The following is a 22,574-nucleotide window of genomic DNA, read 5'->3' on the forward strand; positions in this document are numbered from 1 at the left end:
ACAGGAGTAGGAGATCATGAGGACTATTTCTTAGTTCTATTGTGAATGTGTTTTTCCTGGATACTTATTCTCCAAAATTTATCAAGCTAAGCTGTGTATCTTTGAAACTATGCCAGGAATTGCATCTGTAAGACGACAGACTTTTTTTAAATTTGGAAGCTGACTCTTTAACTTAAGCAACTGGAGAAACTCAAGAGGTCACTCAGCATTCTTTATGTAGCAAAGATACATAACCAATGCTTTGGACCTGAGCTCTTTGTCAAGGTATGAACAAAAAGTAGGCAGGCACTTGAATAAAATGGTGGGTGCAGGGGAAGGAGCAAAGGCCCTTAGGCTAGAGGTGGGCATGGGTGGGAGGGTAGAAGAGAAAAAAGCTGGGAAGTAATGGGTGGTGCAAATAGCACTCTGAGTGAAGGTATGGGGAGCTGGAGGAAAGGAAACAGAGATACGGAGAGAGAGGCAAGGAAGGGCCTAATGGAACTGGAGAAGTTGATGTTAATGCTCTCTGGTCAGAGAGTGCCTCGATGAAATATTAGTTGTTGTTTGTGGGTGGGCTCAGTTGGGCAGTGCATGAGACCATGGGCGGACATGTCGGTGTGGGAGAGAGGGACGGAATTGAAATGGTTGCCCACTGGACGTCCTACTTATTGCAACGGACAGAATGAAGGTGCTCAACAAAACAATCTCCCAAGTTTATGTCCAGTTTACGGTGTAGAGGAATCCATAATAAAAGCACCAGATGCAGTAGATGATCCCTGCAAGTTCAAAGTGAAATATTGTTACATTAAGAAGGAGGAGTTGTGGACACAAGTGTAGCATTTCTTGCAGTCACAGGGTTAAGTATCAAGGGGTGATTAGGGAAGGGATGAGTGGGTGAGGGAATCTCCTCTCCTCCCCTCTTGTCTTCCTCAGGGACCGCTCCCTCTGTGGCTTCTTCATCCACTCATGACGCAAAGCATTGGTTATGTATCTTTGCTACATCATCTGAGATCTATTGGGTTTCTCCAGGATTTTTGTTTATTAAACTGCAAAGATGTCCTATGCATTCTGGGAATAACTTTCCTTCCCTGCTCTTTTCAAAGCCCCAGGCTGTCAGTGAGGCTACACCAACCTGCAACATAGCATTTGGTGAGCTGTGAAACTGGGAGACTAGTAAGTGGCATGTGATCTGGGAAAAAAAACATATTTCCTGATCATTTGGCTCTCCAGTTTGACTTGACTTAAATTAATATTTAAATTGATAGTACATTACCTCATGTACTGTCAAACCAAGACCACCCATAATTGGAGGAACAATACCTAATTTTCCTTCTCGACACTCTCCAGCCAGATGGAATTAATGTCAACTTCTCCATTTTCTTTTAGCTTACTCCATGATCTTTCTCTCTACCTCTCCTCTCCATCTCTGTCTTCTTTCCTCTATCTCTCCATCCTCATCCTTCTTCACAGAGCCACCTCCTCCCCCCACTCCCCCCAGTTTGTTGGTGTGCTCTCTCTCCCTCATTTACCGATTACATCCTGCCAGCAGGACAGGCAAATGTATCTTTTTCCTGATGGTAGCAGAGTGAAGAGGGCATATCCTGGGTCATGGGGGTTTTTGAAGATAGAGGCTGCTTTCTTAAGACACCATCTCTTATAGATGTCTTCGATGGAGTGAAGACTGGTGCCCATGATGTCACAGGCTGAGTTAACAACCCTCTGGAGATTTTTTTCCTGTCCTGAGTGTTGGCACCTCCATACCAGTCAGTGACAAAACCAGACAGAATCCTGGTACACCAGGAGAGTGAAAAAAAATTCATGATTTTCACCGTTTATGTTTGGCTTCTATGTGTGGCTGATGAACAGATGAGGTTCTCAAATAGTCCTACCTGTTTTGAGGGATCATGAGTCATGGATTCCCATTAGTTAGCTTTGAGAATACTCTTGAATTGTTTCCTGTGTCCTCTTGGTAGTCCCTTGCTATACTGAATAATGTTTGGTGTCGAGCATGCTAATGTCAAGACCTGATCATGGCAGGCTGGTTAGGAAACCAAGTTTTGAAGGTGTTTAATATAAGGCATATGTTTCAGTGAATGAATCATGATGACTTGTATATCCACTTCCGAACATGTGCAAAGGCAAGAATCTTCTGTGCGCTGCTGCTCAAAGATTAAATTTATGAGTGACCTTTGTTTTAGAATGGAGGTGATACAGTTTAATCATTCTCATTAGTCTTGTTAGTTTTTATGAAGTTTTGGTGGCTAAAGAAAGACCTGATGAAAGTTTATAAAATTATGAGAGGCATAAATCTGATAGATAGTCTTTTTGCCAGGGTGGAAATACCAAGTATTGGAGGACTTAGGTTTAAGGTGAGATGGGGGGAAGGTTTAAAGGAGATGTGCAAGGAAAGGTTTTTTTTTCCACAGAACTGGAGAAGGACTAATATCCTTGCGAGAAGGTTTGCTAGTGATGCCCCAAGCTGCTGGGAGGAGGGTGGTGTATTGGAGCTAGATGCAAAAGTGATATTTAAGAAGCATTTAGTCTGGCCAATGAATGTACAAGTAATGGAGGTATCATGGTTGGCACAGACATTGTGTGATGAAGGGCCTGATCCTATGATCTACTGTTCTATGTAGGTTACCTGCACTCCAGTAAATAGCATTTTGAAAGTGGTATACTATTTTACTGAAAAAGAAGGGCAAAATTCTTTGCTTGCCACCAGTTTGCATTGAGATTGGTTAATGCTATGTATGTCATTCATTTACCAGATACAAGATGCATACATATTTTTGTTGGCAGCTAAATATGTGAAAGATATTGCACTCTCTATCTCTCTCTCTCTCTCTCTCTCTCTCTATCTCTCTCTATATATATATATATATATATATATATATATATATATTAACAGAGTCACAGTCTGTTGTAAGATCATAAAACAGATCACACATTGTGGTTGATGCTGCTTCTTGCATTTCTTGACACATGGTGAAAGTCATGACCGTTCTGCCTCCGGATGGATGGAATAATTGGAAGCAGCATTTAACAGATGGTGGAAGAATTCCCTGTGGTATATAGTGAGGATATCCCTTTTCTGTGCCATAGTTAGATTTGTTCCCTTTATTTCAGAATGCCACATTTGTGGTTATCCAGTTTCTTGGTAGGATCTCCAAGATGTAAGTGTTGAAGTTATGAATGTGTTTTGTCTGAACTTTCTATCTGCCAATTTCAAAACTTATCAAAGAATACTTCTGCCCCTCAGATTTTTTCTTGTATAGTCTTTTTAATTTGTTGATCAATGATGCCAGCGAGGCTATTCTGGATATTTGCCATTGGAATGAACTTGAGGGCATTCACCAGAGGAGTGTTTCTGGCAGTGGATACTGACTTTCACTCTGCAACCAACCCCTAACCCATTTTGGCTCTCAGCCTCTGGCAAAGTGTGATTGGCAAGAATGCAAAAAGGAAAACTAACTCCATTTGAGTTCTCCTGACAAAATGCTGGAGCTTGGTATTGTCACACCACCAATACCTTACTTTGCCAGAGAGAAGCAAAAGATGGCTTGGCAATTCACCCAATTCAGACACTGCCAATGTTAGATTATATCTTTGGAGCAAGAGACTGCAGCGATTTCTCTTGCGATGATGGATGACAATGAATATTGGACTGACTTTCATCTGAAGTGCTTGGTCACCTCCATCAACTGCCTAAAAACTAAAGTGGCAGCAAAAATATTGTTGCAAGAAAATCAATATAGAACTATAAAACATTATAACATAGAAACAGGCCCCTTCGACCCTTTTAGTCTGTGCTGACCCATTTTTTTTGCCTAGTTCCCCTGACCTGCACACAGTCCATAGCCCTCCATACCTCTCCCATTCATGTACATTTCCAAATTTTTCTTAAGTGTTAAAATTGAGCGTGCATTCACCACTTCAGCTGGCAGCTCATTCCACGCTCCCACCACTCTCTGTGTGAAGAAGTTCCTCCTCATGTTCCCTCTAAACTTTTCTCCTTTCATTCTTAACCCATGTCCTCTGGTTTGTGCTCTGTCTGTCCTCCTCATAATTTTGAATACCTCTATCAAATCTCTCCCCTCATTCTTCTATGCTCCAGGGAATAAAATCTTAACCTGTTGAACCTTTCCATGCAACTCAGTTCCTGAAGTCTGGCCAACATCCTCGTAAATCTTCTCTCACTCTTTTTGTCTTATTGATATCTTTCCTTTGGTTTGGTGACCAAAATTGCACATAATGCTCAAAATTTGGCCTCACCAATGTCTTATACAACTTTATCATAACATTTCAACTCAGTACTTTGATTTATAAGGCCAATATGCCAAAAGCTTTCTTTACAACCCTATCTACCTACAATGCCACTTTCAGGGAATTATGTATCTGCATTCCCAGATCCCTCTTTTCTACCACACTCCACAGTGTCTACCATTTACTGTGCACGTCCTATTTTGGTTTGTCTTTCCAAAATGCAACACCTCATACTTGTCTGCATTAAATTCCATCAGCCATTTTTCCAGCTGGTCCAGATCCCTCTGCAAGCTTTGAAAGCCTTCCTCGATGTCCTCGACCTCCAATCTTAGTGTTACTGCAAACTTGCTGATCCAATTTACCACATTATTGTCCAGATCATTGATATAAATGACAAACAACAATGATCCCAGCCCTGATCCCTGAGGCACACCACTAGTCACAGGCCTCCAGTGTGAGAATCAATCATCCACCACTACTCCCTGGCTTCTCCCATCCAGCCATTGTCGAATCCAGTTCACTACTTCACCATGAATACCTAGCTTCTGAACCTTCCTGACTAATCTCCCATGTTGGACCTTGTCAAAGGCCTTACTAAAGTCCAAGTAGACAACATCCATAGCCTTTCCTTCATCAACTTTCCTGGTAACCTCCTCAAGATTGGTTAAGCATAATGTTCCCAAACAAAGCCACGTTGACTATCCCTAATCAGTTTCAGCCTATCCAAATACAGGTAGTCCTCAACTTCCGACTGTAATTAGGACCAAAGGATTGGTCAATACTCAGATTCATCGTAAGTCGGATTCGCATGTCTTTTTTTATTATTTTTCACACCATAAATCACATTATCCATGATATACACTTTTTCTTTTTCACACATATACAGTGACTTTTTCTCCCCCACCCTCCCTCCTCCCAAGTCACCCCCCCACCCCCCCCCCTCTCATCCATTTTAGGAATACAATCTAGGTTGCATTAAGCCAGTCAGACAATGTTGTCTTTTCAACAAAAATACACCAGAAATTCTACTGAGTCCATTCTTTTCTTTCCTTCTCCTTCCATCAACTTAGGGAATGTTTGTCCCCGGTAGGTTTTCGCTATTGTATTTAATGTAAGGCTCCCATACTTGTTCGAATATTTCAATATTATTTCTTAAACTATATGTTATTTTTTCTAATGGAATACATTTATTCATTTCTATATACCATAGTTGTATTTTCAAATTATCTTCCAATTTCCAGGTTGACATAATACATTTTTTTGCTATGGCTAGGGCTATCTTAACAAATCTTTTTTGTGCATCCTCCAAATCAATTTCAAATTCTTTGTTTGTTATGTTACTTAGGAGAAAGATCTCTGGATTCTTTGGTATATTGTTTTCTGCAATAAGATACCTAGGTGTACAAATAAACAAAAATCTAGGCCAATTATATAAACTCAATTACAATCCACTAATGAAAAAATTACAGGACGATTTAGAGCATTGGAAAGATCTACCACTAACACTGATAGGAAGGATAAACTGTATTAAAATGAACATTTTTCCAAGGATACTATACTTATTTCAGGCATTGCCAATACAACTGACAGAAAAATTCTTCAAAGAGTTAAAGAAAATAATAAGGAAATTTTTATGGAGAGGGGGGAAACCGAGGATAGCACTAGATAAATTAACAGAATGGTATAAACAAGGAGGCTTACAATTGCCAAACTTCAAAAATTATTATAGAGCAGCACTATTAAGATACCTATCAGATTTTTATCAAACAAGGGAAAAACCAGACTGGACGAGATTAGAATTAGATAAAATAGGGGAAAAGATACCTGAACACATATTATATAAATGGGACGAAAAATTGGTACAACATAGAACTTCTCCAGTATTACATCATCTCCTCAGGATTCGCATGTCTTAATGAGGTATTAAGGCAATATTTCAAAAAAACTTTCAACAAATGAACCCTTAATGAAGAGTCTCAGCAGAGGTACAGTATTTTTTTACATTTCGGTCGGATGTGTGGGTGGGTGGACGTAACTCACGTAGGTTGTAAGTTGAGGACTACTGTAATTGTATTTCTGATCTCTTAGAACACCTTTCAGTAATTTGCCAACTACTGATGTAAGACTCACTGGCGTATAATTTCCAGGGTTATTTTTGGGCTTTTTTAAAAACAATCGAATAACGTGAGTTACTCTCCAATCATCCCATACCACCTCCGTGGCTAAGTATATTTTAAATATTTCTGCTAGAGCCCCTGTAATTTCTACACAAACCTCTCTCAAGGTTCATGGGAATATCTGTCAGGGCCTGGAATTTATCCACCCTTATTTGCTTTAGGACAGGATGCACCTACTCCTTTTTAATCTGTATAGGTTCCGTGACCTCACTGCTTGTTTTCCTTAATTCCCACAACTCTTCTTGCTTTTTGAGTGAATACTGAATACATTTAAGATCTCCCCCATCTCTTTTGGCTCCATACAAAGCTGACTACTCTGATCTTCAAAGAGACCAATTTTGTCCCTTACTATCCTTTTCCTCTTAGTATACCTGTAGAAACCCTGAGGATTTTCCATCACATTGTCTGCCAAAGCAGTCTCGTGTCTTCTTTTAGCCTTCCAGATATCTTTCTTGAGGTTTTTGTTGTATTTTTATACTCCTCAAATACCTTATTTTCTCCATGTTGCCTATACCTGCTGTACATCTCTCGCGCTTCTGAACCAGATCCCCAATATCCTTCAAAAACCAAGGTTCCCTATGCCTGCCAACCTTGCCTTTAATCCTGACAGCAACATTTAAACTTTGCATTCTCTCTCAAAATTTCACCTTTGAAAATCCTCCTCTTACCTCGCACATCCTTGCCCGAAAATAATTTATCCAATTCACACATTCTAGATCCTTTCTAATTTCCTCAAAATTGGCCTTTCTCCGATTTAGAATCTCAACCAGAGGCCCAGACCTATCCTTCTCCATAATTAACTTGAAACTAATGACATTATGATCACTGAACCCAAAAGGTTCCCTTATACATACTTCTGTCACATATTCTCTAATAGCAGATCCAGTATTACACTCTCTCTAGTTGGTACCTCTATACCTGTATATTGATTTAGGAAACTTTCTTACACACCTTTGACAAACACCAAGCCATCTAGACCTTTTAAAGTATGGGAGTCCCATTCAATATGTGGAAAATTAAAATCTTCTACTATCACAACCTTATGTTTCTTGCAGCTGTCTGCTATCTCCAATTTGCCCCTCCAATTCTTGTTGAATATTGGGCTAACTATAATACAATGCCTTGAGTTTGGTCATACCTTTTCCATTCCTCCTCCACCTCAGTAGATGAGCCCTCTGGTCTGTCCTGCCTGAGCACAGTTGTGATATTTTCCCTGACGAGCAATGCCACTCCTCCCCCTTTCATCCCCCGTTCTATTGCATCTAAAGCAACGGAAGCCCAGAACATTGAGCTGCCAGTCCTACCCTTCCAACAAATAAGTTTTACTGATGGCCATAATGTCATAATTCCTTGTGCCAATCCATGCTCTAAGCTCATCTTCCTTTCCTACAATATTCCTTGCATTGAAAAAGATGCACCTAAGAACATTTCCACCATGTACAACCTGTTCACTTCTAAAGGTGCATGTAATTTTCACATAATCTTTTCCCTCCTCTATCTGCTCTGGCATTCTGATTCCCACCCCACCCCACCCCCTCCGCAAATCTAGCAAATCTTTTCACAAGGATATTAGTTCCCCTCCAGTTCAGATGCAAACCATCCTGTCAGAACATGTCCCACCTTCTCTGGAAGAGAGTCCAATGATCCAGAAACATGATACCATCCCTCCTGCACCAAGTCTTTAGCCACATGTTTAGCTGCATTACCCTCCTATTTCTAACCTCATTAGAATGTGGTACAGGTAGCATTCCTTAGATCACAACCCTGGAGGTCCTATCCTTCAACCTAGCGCCTATCTGCCTGAACTCTACTTGTAGTACCTCCACACCCTTCCTACCCACATCATTGGTCCCTATATGGACCATGACATCTGGCTGCTCACTCTCCCTCCTTAGAATGCTCTGAACTCGATCTGAGATGTGTCAGACCTTGGCACCAGGGAGGCATACTATCTGGGATACTTAATCTTTTCCACAGAACCTCTAATCTGTCCCCCTAACTATGGAATCCCCTATCAGTACAGCTCCCCACTTCTCCTCTCTTCCCTTCAGCTGCAGGAGTTGCTGAATCTTTTTTGTTCTTCCAATAGGGTGGCCCTTTCTTACTTCAACTCCTGCTATCCCTCACTTTTTAACTGTTCTCGCCAAAATCTGAGGAGCCAATGCCTTACCACTCTGACTCAGCTCACTCCAATGATAACCGCTCCCTCGACATCTTAAACATATTGCAAAAAATGGCTGTTCTCAGATAGTGATGACAGTCAATCTGGTGGCTTGTAACCAGAGAATTGCAAAATGTTCACGGTGTCTGGATTACCACCTCCAACACAACATCAGGGCCCATTTGATAAGAATTACTAGAAGAAACTCCCCTGGATCTCAAGGCAGAGAAGCAGAACCTGCTGAACAAGGTTCAACATAAAATTAATGACTTAAAGAAAAGAAAGTAGGTGGTTTGAGCCCATGAGGCCCAGCAAATGCTTGAAAACCATGATGTGAGTGAGTTTTTCAGAAATGACAAGGTTGTCTACAAACAAAATGCCATAGCCCCGACCTGGTGAAAGCTAAGCATTGAAGGGACATTCCATTTCTTAATGCAATTGGTAACAGTGCTCAACATAATCTGTTAAAGGAACTCAGAGGGAGAAAAAGAATGGTTGATGTTTTGAACCAAAATTCTTCATCAGGACAGGAAAGTCAATACAAGTGCAGTGTAGAGAGGTAAGGGTAGGAGTCCAACATGGGATTAGTGAACCAAAAATAGGTTGATTGACGGACAAAGGCAAAGGACTGGCATATGCTAGACAAAGGGAAAGAGAGGGAAGAAAGACATTTGGATCAGGTGAAGGAAGATGAAGATGAGTGATTCAGGGTGGAGTGGGTGATTAATTAAAGGCAGTCAGTGGTAGAATCTGATAAGTGGAGATGGTGAGAATAGTCATTATAAAGAGAGAACAGATGGAACTTGGTGGGGGCAGGGTGCCAAAGGAGTGGAACAATTTAGTGGGGAGATGGGAGTGGGGTGGCAAGGAATCAAAGGGGGGGGATGGGAATGGGTAGGGAGCTGGGTTAAGGGTGGATGGGAAGGGGGTCAAAATAGGAGAAAGGAAGAGCAGAGGGGTACAAAAGAAGAGAGCTGGCTCATTTCCTGAAATTAGAAAATTCTATGTTCCTAGCATTAGCCTGTACACTGCTGAGCTAATGTTTTCTTAAGAAATATAACATGCTTTACTTGAAGTAAATTGTTTTAAAGAAATCAAAGCACCATTTCCTCCCTTTTCCTCAGCTGTAGTGCATTTAAAAAATTGATCGACATAATGAATTATAAGTCTCTGAAATGATTCTCTCACAAGTCTTGCACTGTCACAATACACTGCAATACTGCATGGCATGGAACCTGACTTTGGAAATGTTTGTAAATGTCATTTGTGGTGGTGAAGGTCACTGTGGGAGGGAAAGCCTTCAAGCTGGAAAACATGGTGTGCTGTGAACACGAAGATTTGTCATAGGATGTAAGTGGAGGTGTTGGCCATTGAGCCCTTGGAGACTGCACTACCATTCAATCAATCATGTGGCCTCAGTACACTTTTATATTAAAACAGAATATCCTGAAAATATTTAGTAAGTCAGGCTATATCTGTGGGGAGAGTAACAAAGTTAGCTTTTCAGGTCAGAGACTCTTTGTCAGAAGTGGCAAGGATAGAAAAGATCATTATGGGGAGTGTAGGGGGAAATCAGTTGTCTCCTTTAAAACTGGGTGACAAGGATTAAATTATAAGCAAGGATATAAGAATGGGAGCTACTGGAAAGTGTGAATAGAGACAAAAGAATATAGTAGTTCAAAAATTCAGAGAAGATATGTCCGCCACATCCAGTGAAAAAGAAAAAGATAAAAGCAAATATGCTGAGTTGGTATTAGCAGATGGATAACTGATGCAGAGAAGTAAGGTATTGAATTTGTAGAATTTAGCATTGAATCCAGAAGGCTGCAACATTTCCATACAGAAGATGGGGATTTGTTCCTTAAGCTTGTGATGAGCCTCACTGTACCATTGCAGGAGGCTACAAATGGACATGTTAGAGTGGAAATGACGGGAGAATTAAAGTGGCAGGCAATAGGAAATTCAGGGTCGTCACAGCAGACTGAACCCTCACCACAGAGCAGTTACCTGATCTGCCTCTTGAGGAGGCCGGATTGTGAACACTGAGCAGAGTACACTGTTGGGTGGCACGATTAGTATAGAGCAGTGTTTCTCAACCTTTTTCTTTCCACTCACATACCACTTTAAGTAAACCCTGTGCCATAACTGCTCTGTGATTAGTAAGGGATTGCTTAAGTTGGTATGTGAGTGGGAAGGGAAGGTTGCGAATCACTGCTCTAGACCCAATTGTTACTGAAATATTTTGCTTGAGAAAAATTGTCATTGGCTCATTTCCTTTGGAGTTATGAAACTGTTCAGATAATGAGTCAATTAGGTACGATTAAAACTGTGGTTTCATACTTTTTCTTTCTACCCACATACCATCTTAAGCAATCCTTTACTAATCACAGAGCACCTAAGACATAGGGAATACTTAAAGTCGTATGTGAGTGGAAAGAAAAAGGATGAGAACCACTGGTGTAGAGTTTAGTGCAAAGCTGTTACAGCACCAGTGACCGGGACTGGGGTTGGAAGTCCGCGCTGTCTGAAAGGAGTTTGTACATTTTCTGCGTGTCTTCATGAGTTTCCTCCGGTTGCTCAGGTTTCCTTCCACCCTTCAAAATGTATTGGGGATGTAGAGCAATTGGGTGTATTTAGTCAGCGCAAGCTCAGGTGCCAAAAAGGTCTCTTACCGAACTGTATGTCTAAATTTAAATTTAAACTAGATTGGAAGTAGTGCAAGGGATTACTGCTTCATCTGGAGCAGTGGTTCCCAACCTTTTTCTTCTAACTCACATACCACTTTAAGTATTCCCTATGCCATTGGTGCTTTGTGATTAGTAAGGGATTGCTTAAGGTGGGATGTGGGTGGTAAGAAATAAATTTGAAAACCACTGTTTTAATGGTGCTTAATTGATTTGTTATGTGCACGGTTTCATAACTCCAAAGGAAATGGGCCAATGACAATTTTTCTCTAGCAAAATATTTTGGTAACAATTGGGTCTAGAGCAGTGGTTCTCAACCTTCCCTTCCCACTCACATACCACCTTAAGCAATCCCTTACTAATCACAGAGCACCAATGACATAGAGAATACTTAAAGTGGTATGTGAGTTGGAAGAAAAAGGTTGGGAACCACTGATCTGGAGCAACAGGTTGGGTGTCTGGATTGGTGAAGGGAAGAGGTGAAGGGGCAAGTGTTGCATCATCTGTGATTGCAAGAAGTGCTGTAAGAAGTGTGACTGTGGTAGGAAGGGAAGAGTGGACCAATGAGTCAAGAAGAGAATTGTCCCAGCAAAATCCTGAAAGTGAAGGAGAGGTGAAAATTTTTCTGGTGGTGGAATCTCTTCGAAAATCACAGAATAATCTATTGAATGCAGAGGCTGATGGGATAGAAAGTGAGGACCAGGCAATTCTGCCCTTGTTCTCTTCTGGAACAGAGGTGAGGGAAATAATGGATACAGTCAAGGGCTTTATGAGCATTTAGAGGGGAAACCACAGTTCAGGAAGAAATACTTTTTGGAGACACCTGTACAAAAAAGTTTCAATGAGACTGAGACAGAGGAACTGGATAAATGGAATTGAGTTCTTCATGGATGCAGGATGGGACTAGTCAAGATAAGTGGAAGTCAGCCAGCCTATCTACTGAGATGCAGAGAGAAAGATGCACAAAAGAAAAGAGGGGGGTGGTGAAGGTGAGGGCAAAGTGGAATTTGGCAGCAAAAACATTAAGAAATTGTCGATGGCGGCAGAAGTACAGAGAGCATAACCTATATAGTCAGGGGTGTACCAGATAAAGGGTTGAGGGAGTTGATTGGCAATGCTGAAATAAAGACATTCACATATTTCACAAAAGGACAGCTGTATCTTTGGTCCATTTGAGTGTCCATAGATACCTTTGATTTGGATTAAGTGAGTGGACTTGAAGATTTCAATGTGTGAACATGTTTAGCTAGGCGAATGAGTGTGTTGGTATTTGGGAACTTGTTAGACCTTTGTTCAAAAAAGCATTGGTGGGATGGAGGTGTAAAAGAGGAGCCAATTTCAAACAGGGATTTGGAAATGGTCAAATGTAAGATATTTTATAATATAAAATATATACAAAATATAAATGACAACTGCCCTGCGGCTCTGACATCCACCACTGAGACTGTTTTGAGAGGCTAGTCATAGCTCGCATTAATTCCAGCCCCCTAGCCATTTGAATTCACCTACCACCAAAACATGCCAATGGCATATTCCCATTTTTCTGGCTCAATTCTCAGCCCTGGCACATCTGGACAACGTGTCACTCTACTATTCATTAACTTCCACTTCGCCTGCAACAGAATCGTCCCAAATAAACATATCTCAAACTCTGAGACCTTGGCTTCAGACCCTTAACTGTAGCTGGATCCTGGACTTCCTGACCTGTAGGTTGCCATCAGTGAGGATTGGCAACAACCGTGTGGCCAAATATTGCTCCAACCACACCTATAAGTTCGCCGATGACACCACAGTCAAAGGTGGGATCTCAGCCAATGATAAGCACACATAATCCCTCTCTTCGATTTACATTTCCTGCTGCCTTGGAAAAGCAGCCAACATATTAAAGGACTCATCTCATCTCCCTCCTCCTGTCAATAAGAAGATTCACACGAGTGTGATGTCCTGCACCATGAGATTCAAAGACAATTTATTTCTAGCTGTATATCAGACACATGAATAAACCACACTCATAAAATAATGTTGACCTTGCTCTGTTCTAACTAATCTCTCTGTAACTCTGTTCTCTACTATATTTTTATTGTTCCACTATATATGGGTTGACTTGCTGGATTGCACACAAAACAAGCTTTCTCACTGTACCTCGATATGTGAATAATAAACTTAAACTTGAGGTGGTATATGAAAGCTAATATCTGGCCTCAGATTTGGATCCTCTGTAACACCTCTGTTGTATAAACATGTTTTCCACAACTAGACTAACTTCTTTTTACAACCTTGCATCTTCATGTTATTTTCTCCACATTGATGTAGCGTCCCATAAGTGCAATGTTTAAAGCTGTTGAATTGTCTGATGCCAACTGCACATTGTGTGAGTTAGGAACTGCAAAATATTAGTGTACCCCAGATTAAATTACTCCTTTATTTTCAATTAAATGACAAAAAAAGTTTGGTATTGATGAGAACTAAATAAAATATTAGCTATTCAGCTCAGCAGTAAGTCCTTTGGCCCACAATGATCCAGTCTTTAGCTATACTTATCTCATTTGCCAGCACATGATCTATTTTAGATTTCAGATCATATTTCATATTTAGTGCCAGAGTACATACTTTACATACACCCTGAAATTTTTCTTGTGAAAGCAGAATTACCACCTATTGGCAGTGCAGAAAAAAAACTGACTCAACTTACACATGTAAACAAATGTAAACAAACTGTGCAATAAGGTATGCAGCACTTAACGTGCATGATACGTTCTGTGAAACTAAGCGCTATGCGATGTGGGCATTGTGCAAAAACCATAATACTGTATATACTTAGCAAAATTATATGGGATAGTGAATTCAAGGTAAATTAAATTTTTAATGTAATTTTCACTTTTTAAACTTTTATGTAAACACTTTTCTATATCTCACACAATTTATCAAGGAGGATCAGATCATCCACATCACTGTTCTCAACTTCCTCAAAGTGTTCCACTGGAAGAGTTTCAGGTCAAATAGCCTTTAATGCCTGAAGGACTTTGCTTCTTCAGGAATATGTCCAGTGTTATTTGCTTTGCTTTTTCTTTTCTTCATAAACTTCTGTATATCCAGCAAACTCTGCACGAGCATTCCTCTCTCAGTGAAAAGCTTTCAGTGATTGGGTCCATCTCTTCAGCAAGCTGTTAACGTTTGCAAATAATTTGGCTCACCCCTTAACAGTGAACATCTTCTCTACATGTTCTTCTCCTTCTGCAGTCTCTTTTTCCTTTGCCTCTTCTTCACTTCCGGTTATGTCTGCTACGTCCTGTTCTTGCATTTACCGATCGGGATTTCTGACTAAACTCCATTATAACCCTTTTGGACCACGGAGGTATATGTGGTTGGACATTGCCCGATTGGATGTTAAGCAGCGCACGCCTGTACACAGAGATTTTTAAAAATCAATAAAATGCAAAAGTAAGAGTCCTTAAATAAGTCCCTGATTGAGTTTGTTATTGAGGAGTCTGATGGTAGAGGGGTAGCAGCTGTTCCTGAACTTGGTGGTGCGAGTCTTGTGGCACATATACCTCTTTCCTGATGGTAGCAGTAAGATCAGAGTGTGTTCTGGGTTGTGTGGATTCTTGATGATTACTGCTGCTATCTGACGGCATTGTTCCCTGCAGATGTTCTCAATGGTGGGGAGAGTTTTTCCCATGTTATCCTGGGCTGTGTCCACTACCTTTTGCAGGGCTTTACACTCAAGAGAATTGGTATCCCCATACAAGACCGTAATGCAACCGGTCAGCATACTTTCCACCACACAACAGTATAAATTTGTCAGGGTTTCCAAAGTCATGCCTCGGCAGTCTCCTGATGAGATAGAGATGCTGACATGCTTTCTTCATGATGCCGTTTGTTTGTTGAGTCCAGGAAAGATCCTCCAAGATAATGTCAAATAAAAGTTATAATTGGATAATTAAATATAGTTTCCATATTTACTTTTGCTGCAGAACATTGAACAATATTTTTCTGTATTTTGTTGAGCTCCCAAATTACTTCTGTATAGTTCATGTTTGTGCTACTGTATTCTATTATAAAAAGTAAAAATTGAGGATTCCGTTTCTTAATATTATGACCCGATTCACTGTGGTGATAGGGTACCTAATTTATTTATTCTACTGTGTCCCCAGTTTTTTATTCTTATTTGTAAGGATCATGATTAAGAAGTTTACTGATGATACTTAAAATGTCAGTAAAATTGATTGTGATGAATAAAGTTGTAAGCTGCAGGTAGGGATCATTGGACTGATTAAATAGGATCTAAAGTGGCAATTGCAATTTAATCAAGAGAAGAGAGGGAACACTTTTGGGAAGGGAAAAAGGAATCAATAAAAACTGCTAAGAAGTATGGAAGGATCTTGGATCTTAAGCTAAATGATACCCAAAGTAGGCAAGGTAAAATACTTTGATTAAGAAAATACTTGCTGTTATTGGACTTGGCATACTAGATCAGAGGCTTACACTGGAGGCTGGATAAAATGCTCATTAGGCCAGATCAAATTTGGAGAACTGTGAATAGTTTTCCTCTCCACTAACCTTGTGATAGTATTTAGCGCAGTGAAATTTAGAGGTACATTCGCAAGCCAGCAAACTTTAATTATGAGTTGAGGCTGGCAAATCTGTGACTCAAAGCCATGGAAGGGATTTTTAACATTGAGATTTTTTAAATTGTGAGAGATATTAAAAGTTTGCCATTTCATTGGTCGAATAATCATTGGGACTGCAATTTTTTTGACACTAAGACTAGTGAGGGCATAGTATTTGTTATCTGAAAGTGATGGGGACAGAAAAATCATATTCAAGTATATAAATGAATACTTGATTATTTCATAATAATATGACATTCAAAAGATACTTTGATGGGCATTTTGATCAAAGAAAAATGGAGGGTTATGGGTATGAAGCAGGGAAAAATTAAATTGTGGTGGAGTGGGTTTACACTGCTGTAATGTTCCATGGCTACTAACTAAGAACCTGGAACTGTGATTAACCTGGTTTGGTTTCTTTTTGCCAGCATGGACTAGATGGGCCTTGGTTTAATGCTGCAACTTTCTGTGGTTTCAGTGGTAATCAGAGGCTATGTGATAATATTGATAAGGTGGCAGAGTAAGAGCAAATAGAATTTCATCGTAAGTGTGAGGTGATGTACTTTGGGACGATTAGGAAAGGGAGAACACACACAATGAATGATGGAGTCATAGACTGTACTGTACCAGTTCAAAGATTCTTGAAGCTGGCAGCATGCAAGATCAGGGAGGTTATGGTACAAATTTAAGAATATTAGCTAAGCCATTGTGCTCAGTTCTGATTGCTACACTATTGATGAATGCAGTACACTGGAAAGTATGCATTGGTTTCACTAGTATGTTGCCTGGGATGGATCATTTCAGTTTGAAGAAATTAGAATTTATGCTGGGTTTATTCTCTTTAGAGTTGGAGGTTGAGTTGGGACCTAATCAAGGTATAGAAGGTTGTTAAGAAAAAATCTGAGGAGTTTTGTTTCACTCAGGGTGGTTATCATCTGGAAAGCAGTGTCTGAGGGGATAATGGGGACTAATACTCTCACAACATATAAGAAGTAGCTTGACGAGCACTTGAAACACCAAGATGGAGAAGGCTGGTAAGTGGGATTGGTTGAGATAGGTACTTTCAATGTTAGCATGGACATGGTGTGTTAAGTGATCTGTTTCTGCATGGTCTGATTCAAGGAGTTGTAGTTGCTTTCTGAGGAATCTACTTATCAGATTGTTTTTGTAAAGGACACTTCTTGACATTCTCAATAAGAAAAGCACTCTGTCAAGAACACATTTAAGCAGGTGACACTAAAGGCAGAATTAGCAGCCTAAATCTAGTAATGCATGAAGCACCATGGACCAGGAGCAGAACCAGGTGTGAATGGTATAGTACATATCCTCATGGTTGATATTCTCCCCATTCTGTCAACTTAATGAACCCAACCATTTGAATCTAAATAATTTAAGATATCCCAGCTATAGAGTGCCTCATCAAACAAAAACAGAAGATAACCATGATACTGAACTTTATATCATTGCAGACCTATTTTCCAGAGGAAGCTTTTGACAATATGGTAAAACCCAGATGCAAAGCAAATAAACTGTAAATTACTGTAGTATCAAAGGGGATATCTACAAAATAAGAGTTGGCTGTTTTGGAGAGATGAAAAGAAATTTCTTCATCCATTTTCTCAACTCTCTACAAGCTTTATTGTGAAGTATGTTTAAGATTAATTGATAAAAGTTTAAATAGTAAAAGGATCAAGATTTATGAGGTTATATAGTTATTCAGTTTATATTTTATATATTTCTTCAGTTATTGAGTATTGTCCAACTCTAATTGCTCTTGGACTGAATGGCTTACTACATTCAGGGAGAATTCAAGAGCCAGCCACATTGATGGGTCTAGTTTGGTCATGTTTAGGCAGACCAGGTATGAAGTCATTTTCATGTTTTTACCATAATCTAGTAGTTTTGTGATCAAAGCTACTAATTCCAGATGATTAACTGAATTTAAATTCTACAGCTGTCATAGTAGGATTTATATTGAGGTCCCTTTATTGTTCCCTTATATTCCATCTGGGCACCCTTCAACCAGATGGCATTAACATCAAATTCTCTGGTTAGCCCTGCCCCCCCCCATCTATTTCTATGTTGTTTTCCTTGTGTTCTGTTCTTCTTTCTCTTCCCTTTTCCCTCTGTCCCCTTTCCCCTAGCTCTGCATTCACAGAGCCAAAAACCCTCCCCTCCCCTGATCAATTCTCACCTTTCCTTTCTGCTGTCCTCCTATCTACATCCAATTAACATCTTTGGTCTGTACTGCTCCCCTGGCCCTTCTTTTAATGCAGGCGCCTGCCTGTGTTTTTCTCATACCTTAAAGAAGGACTCAGGCCAGAAACCTCAGTTATAGTTCTTTACCTCTTATGGATGCTGCAAGACCTGCTGAGATCCTCCAGCATTTCTGTGTTTTTACTATGATCACAGCATCTATAGATTCATGTTTCAGATCCTTTTTGGTTATCCAGGCCTCTGAATGTCTGTTCTAGTAACTTGATTGCTATAACAAGCCAAAAGCATTTATGAGATCTGCTTTAGTACCTGACCCAGCATCAGTCATCTGTAACTTTGATGAACTTACTATATAATAGCATTGGATGAATTTCTGGCATTTTTGGGCTTACAGAATACTTTAGGCCATATTTTATCTGTGAGAAAATCCACTGATATATATTTTTTGAGAGAGTAGTAATTATATTTTTCCCTTTAAAATGTTATTGTAAATTGATATAATTGTCATTCAGGCCCCATAGTAAGTTGTTATTTACAGTTGGAAAATTACATTACTCACACATTCTTATGAAGAAAATAAATTGTTCTTCAGTCTGTATGGATTGTAAATGCTGGATAAATATACAGTACTTGCTTTTACTGTGTATATTTTGTTTTGGTCCCTCAACATACACAATACTGAAGACATTTCCGTGAGTGAACTAGAGGGATAAGATTAAACTCTATAGTTTTTAGCTGCGATGTACAAATCAATATGGTACCTTCCTTTGGGGGAAAAAAAGGCCAGATAGTGGTCACTTATTCTATCAAAATGAGCAGACCTCTGTGATTGCACTTTGTCAACACAGGGTAGCTACCAAGCACAATTCTAATAAGCTCCTCAAAGGATATGGACCAAAAGCAGGCAAGTAGAATTAGCTTAAATGCCAGCTTGGTTGGCATGGCCTGAAGGGCTAGTTGTGTGCTGTATAATTAAGCAAACACTATAAATTAAGCTTTTTATCACATTTTGAACAGTGAGTTGATAACTAATTCTTGCAGATTCAGTTAATATGTTATGATTTGCAGCTAAAATTCAAGTGAAGACAAAAGATTATAGAACAAAAATTCCACATTCTATTAATATTTTCAGGCTGAAATTACATTTTTTGTCTGAAATGAAGAATAATTAATAATATGTACTTGATTTGGAAGTGAACATTTTTTAAGTCAATCGAGAATGCCATCTCAGAATCAGAATTTATTGTCATGAACAAGTCATGAAATTTCGCTGCGCAGCGTCATAGAGTAAACATTCATATATTAACTATCTTGCAACATTACCATAAATGAAAAAAAATAGTGCATGAAAAGTAAGGCAGTGTGTTTGGTTCATTGATTATTCAAGAATCTGATGGCAGCAAGGAAGAAGCTGTCCTTGTGCCATTGAATGCTCATCTTTAGGCTCCTGTATCTTTTTCCTTCTGGTAACAGAGTGAAGAGGGCATGGCTTGGGTGGTGGGGATCTTTGAGGATAGCCATCAGGGGTTGATGCCTTGCGAGGGTTCACCCCCTTGAATGATGTTCTAACATTGCCCTCAGAGATAGATATCACAGGGTCCTCAGCCTTTTCAGGAATTCTTATAGGCACTGTTTGGTTCTTCTTCTCAAAGCGGGCATAGAAGGGTTCAGCTTATCTGGTAATGAAGTACCATAGCCATCTATAGTTTTCGCCCTCACTTTGTAGGCTGGCATGTATCTGTCTCTGTCGCTAGCTTCCTTCGGAATTGCAACAGAGATGGTCTTCCGCAGGTTGTAGCTGGACAGTAAAGATCCCAATCCCCTGCCTTAAACGCCCTTGTTCTCACCCTCAGCAGGTTACATTATCATTGTTTGAGAATTTACTAAATATTACCAGTTAAAGTTTATCTTTGTAGTACCAGCTTCTCAATGATATTGGATCATTTTGATTATATGCCAGGTGGCTGTGAGAATTTGACAAATGATTGATTTTGTTTTGCAAAGGGCCCGAACTACGCGAAGCACTTTTCATATTGAAAAAGACATGGCATTTTTTCCCCTTGCTTAAATATTTATTGCTGTACATATGATAGATGTAAATGGGCTTGTTTGCAATTTATTTTCCTGGAATTTAGTAATTGATGCCATTAACTGAAGAGTATATGTTTTTGGAATTTCTAATTTTATCATATTTACCTTGTCAACAGGTCTGGAAATTCGGTGGGTAGATTGCTATTTCCCTTTTACGCACCCTTCCTTTGAAATGGAGATCAAATTTCAGGGAGAATGGCTAGAAGTCCTAGGCTGTGGCATCATGGAGCAGCAGCTCATCAACTCAGGTAAATCAATTGTGCAGAACAATTGCTACCAACATTCACAACTTTCTGAAATTCTCTTTATATTTTTATTCAAATTCTCTTTGTTAATTAAATATGGATTTTAATTTTGCATTTTAAAATTATTTTAATATTTCCATCTCTTAACTTTTAAGATCACTGGTATCAGAATCAAAACTTATTGTCATGAACAAGTCACAGAATTCGTTGTTTTCCAGCAGCATCATATAAATCACCTTACAATAATAAATAAAAATAGTGCACAAAAAGTCAAAGAAAGGTAGTCTCTTTAGTTCATTGATTATTCAGGAATCTGATGGCAATGGGGAAGAAGCTGTCCTTATGCCATTGAGTGCTCATCTTTAGGCTCCTGTACCTTTTTCCCAATGGTAGCAGAATGAAGAGGGCATGGTCTGGGTGGTGGGGGTCTTTAAGGATGGAGGCTGCTTTCTTAAAATTCCGTCTCTTGTCGATGTTCCTGATGGAGTGACATCTGGTGCCCGTGATGTTATAGGCCAAGTTAACATCCCTCTGGAGATTTTTCTTGTCCTGAGCATTGGCACATCCATACCAGACAGTGCTGTAACCACTCAACATGGTACACCTATATAAGTTTTCGAGGGTCTTCAGGAACGTATCATATCTCCTCAAACATCTCACAAAGTACAGCCACTGGCGAGCCTTCTTCATGATTGCATTGGTACAGATCCTCAGTGATGTTGACACCCAAGAATTTGAAGTTCTTGGCATGCTTCACTACTGAGCCCTCAATGAGGACTGGATCATGTTCTCTTGACTTCCTCCTGAAGTCCACAATCATTTCCTTAGTTTTGCTAATGGTGAGTGCAAGGTTGTTGGTGTGACCCACTCAACGAGCTGATCTGTCTCTCTCCTGTGCACTTCCTCATTTCTGTTTTTGATTCTGCCAACAACAGTGGTGTCATCGGCAAATTTGTAAGTAGCATTGGAATTGTGCCTGGCCACATAATCATGGGTGTATAGTGAGTAGAGCAGTGGGCTAAGCACATATCCTTGAAGTGCACCTGTGTTGATAGACAGTAGTCAGGAGATGTCTCCAATTTGTTCTGACTGTGGTCTTCCGATGAATAAGTTGAGGATCTAGTTGTAGAGGAGGGTGGAGAGGCTCAGGGATTGGAACTTCTTGACCAGCACTGAGTGAATAATGGCTTTGAAGACTGAGCTGTAGACTATGAAGAGCAGCCATATGTATGAATTGCTGTTTTCGAGGTGATCCAGAGTGAGTGAAAAGCCGGTGATATTGTGTCTGCGGAGGAGCAATTATGATGATAGGCTAATTGCAGTGGGTCCAGACTTTTGCTTAGGTAGATGTTAATTCTGGCTGTGACCAGCCTCTCAAAGCATTTCATCACAGTAGAAATTAGTGCGACTGGGCGGTTGGTGTTGATGCAGCTCACGTTACTCTTCTTGGGCACTGGGATGACTTATGCCCTTTTGAAGCAGATGGGAACCTCTGACTGCAGCAATCAGAGGCTGAAAATGTTTGTGAACATTCTGGTTAGTTGGTTGGAACAGATTTTCAGTACCCTGCAAGGTACGCCGTCAGGGCCTGATGCTTTGCGAGGGTTCACCCTATTAAATGATGTTGTGATATTGGCCTCAGAGACAGATATCACAGGGTCCTTAGCCTTTGCAGGGATTCTATTAGGCACTGTTTGGTTATCCTCCTCAAAGCGGGCATAGAAGGTGTTCAGCTCTTGGGTATTGAAGCTTCTCAGCCATCTTTTGTGTTTGGCTTTGTAGGCTGTAATAGTCTGCACTCCCTGCTTTAGCTGCCGGTATCTCTCTCTATCTCTAGCTTTCTCCAGAATTGCCACTTTGCTTCAGAGAAGGCCTTCCGCAGGTCATACCTGGACTTCTTATAGATATCTGGATCCCCAGCCTTAAATGTCCTTGATCTTGCCTTCAAAACTTTGCAAATCCTCTGATACATCAAAGACTTCTGCTAGGAGAACACCTGGTCTGTGCGTGTGGGCACACTCATCCACGCAGGTCTTGATGAAGTTGGTGACATATGTTGTGTATTCATTCAAGTCTAAGAATGAGTTCTTAAATATAGTCCAGCCCACTGATTCAAAGCAGTCCTGCAGACGCTCTTCCGCATCCCT

The 22,574-nt window shown here is 40.1% G+C and overlaps 1 protein-coding gene across 10 annotated transcripts in view; it reads left to right on the top strand.

Moving 5' to 3' along the window:
- Nucleotides 1–22,574, top strand: part of fars2 (phenylalanyl-tRNA synthetase 2, mitochondrial) — a 423,747-nt gene that overhangs the window by 101,023 nt on the left and 300,150 nt on the right. For all 10 annotated transcript variants that reach the window (XR_011349827.1, XR_011349828.1, XR_011349825.1 and 7 more), the window contains exon 4: nt 20,299–20,430. Coding sequence is in view for 3 of the 10 variants with exons in the window: in XM_069913505.1 (XP_069769606.1) it covers nt 20,299–20,430 (132 nt within the window). In the remaining 7 variants the exon portion in view is untranslated. The remainder of the gene's footprint in view (nt 1–20,298; nt 20,431–22,574) is intronic.

The sequence above is a fragment of the Narcine bancroftii genome, chromosome 1 (assembly GCF_036971445.1).
Source record: "Narcine bancroftii isolate sNarBan1 chromosome 1, sNarBan1.hap1, whole genome shotgun sequence".
Classification (NCBI taxonomy): domain Eukaryota; kingdom Metazoa; phylum Chordata; class Chondrichthyes; order Torpediniformes; family Narcinidae; genus Narcine; species Narcine bancroftii.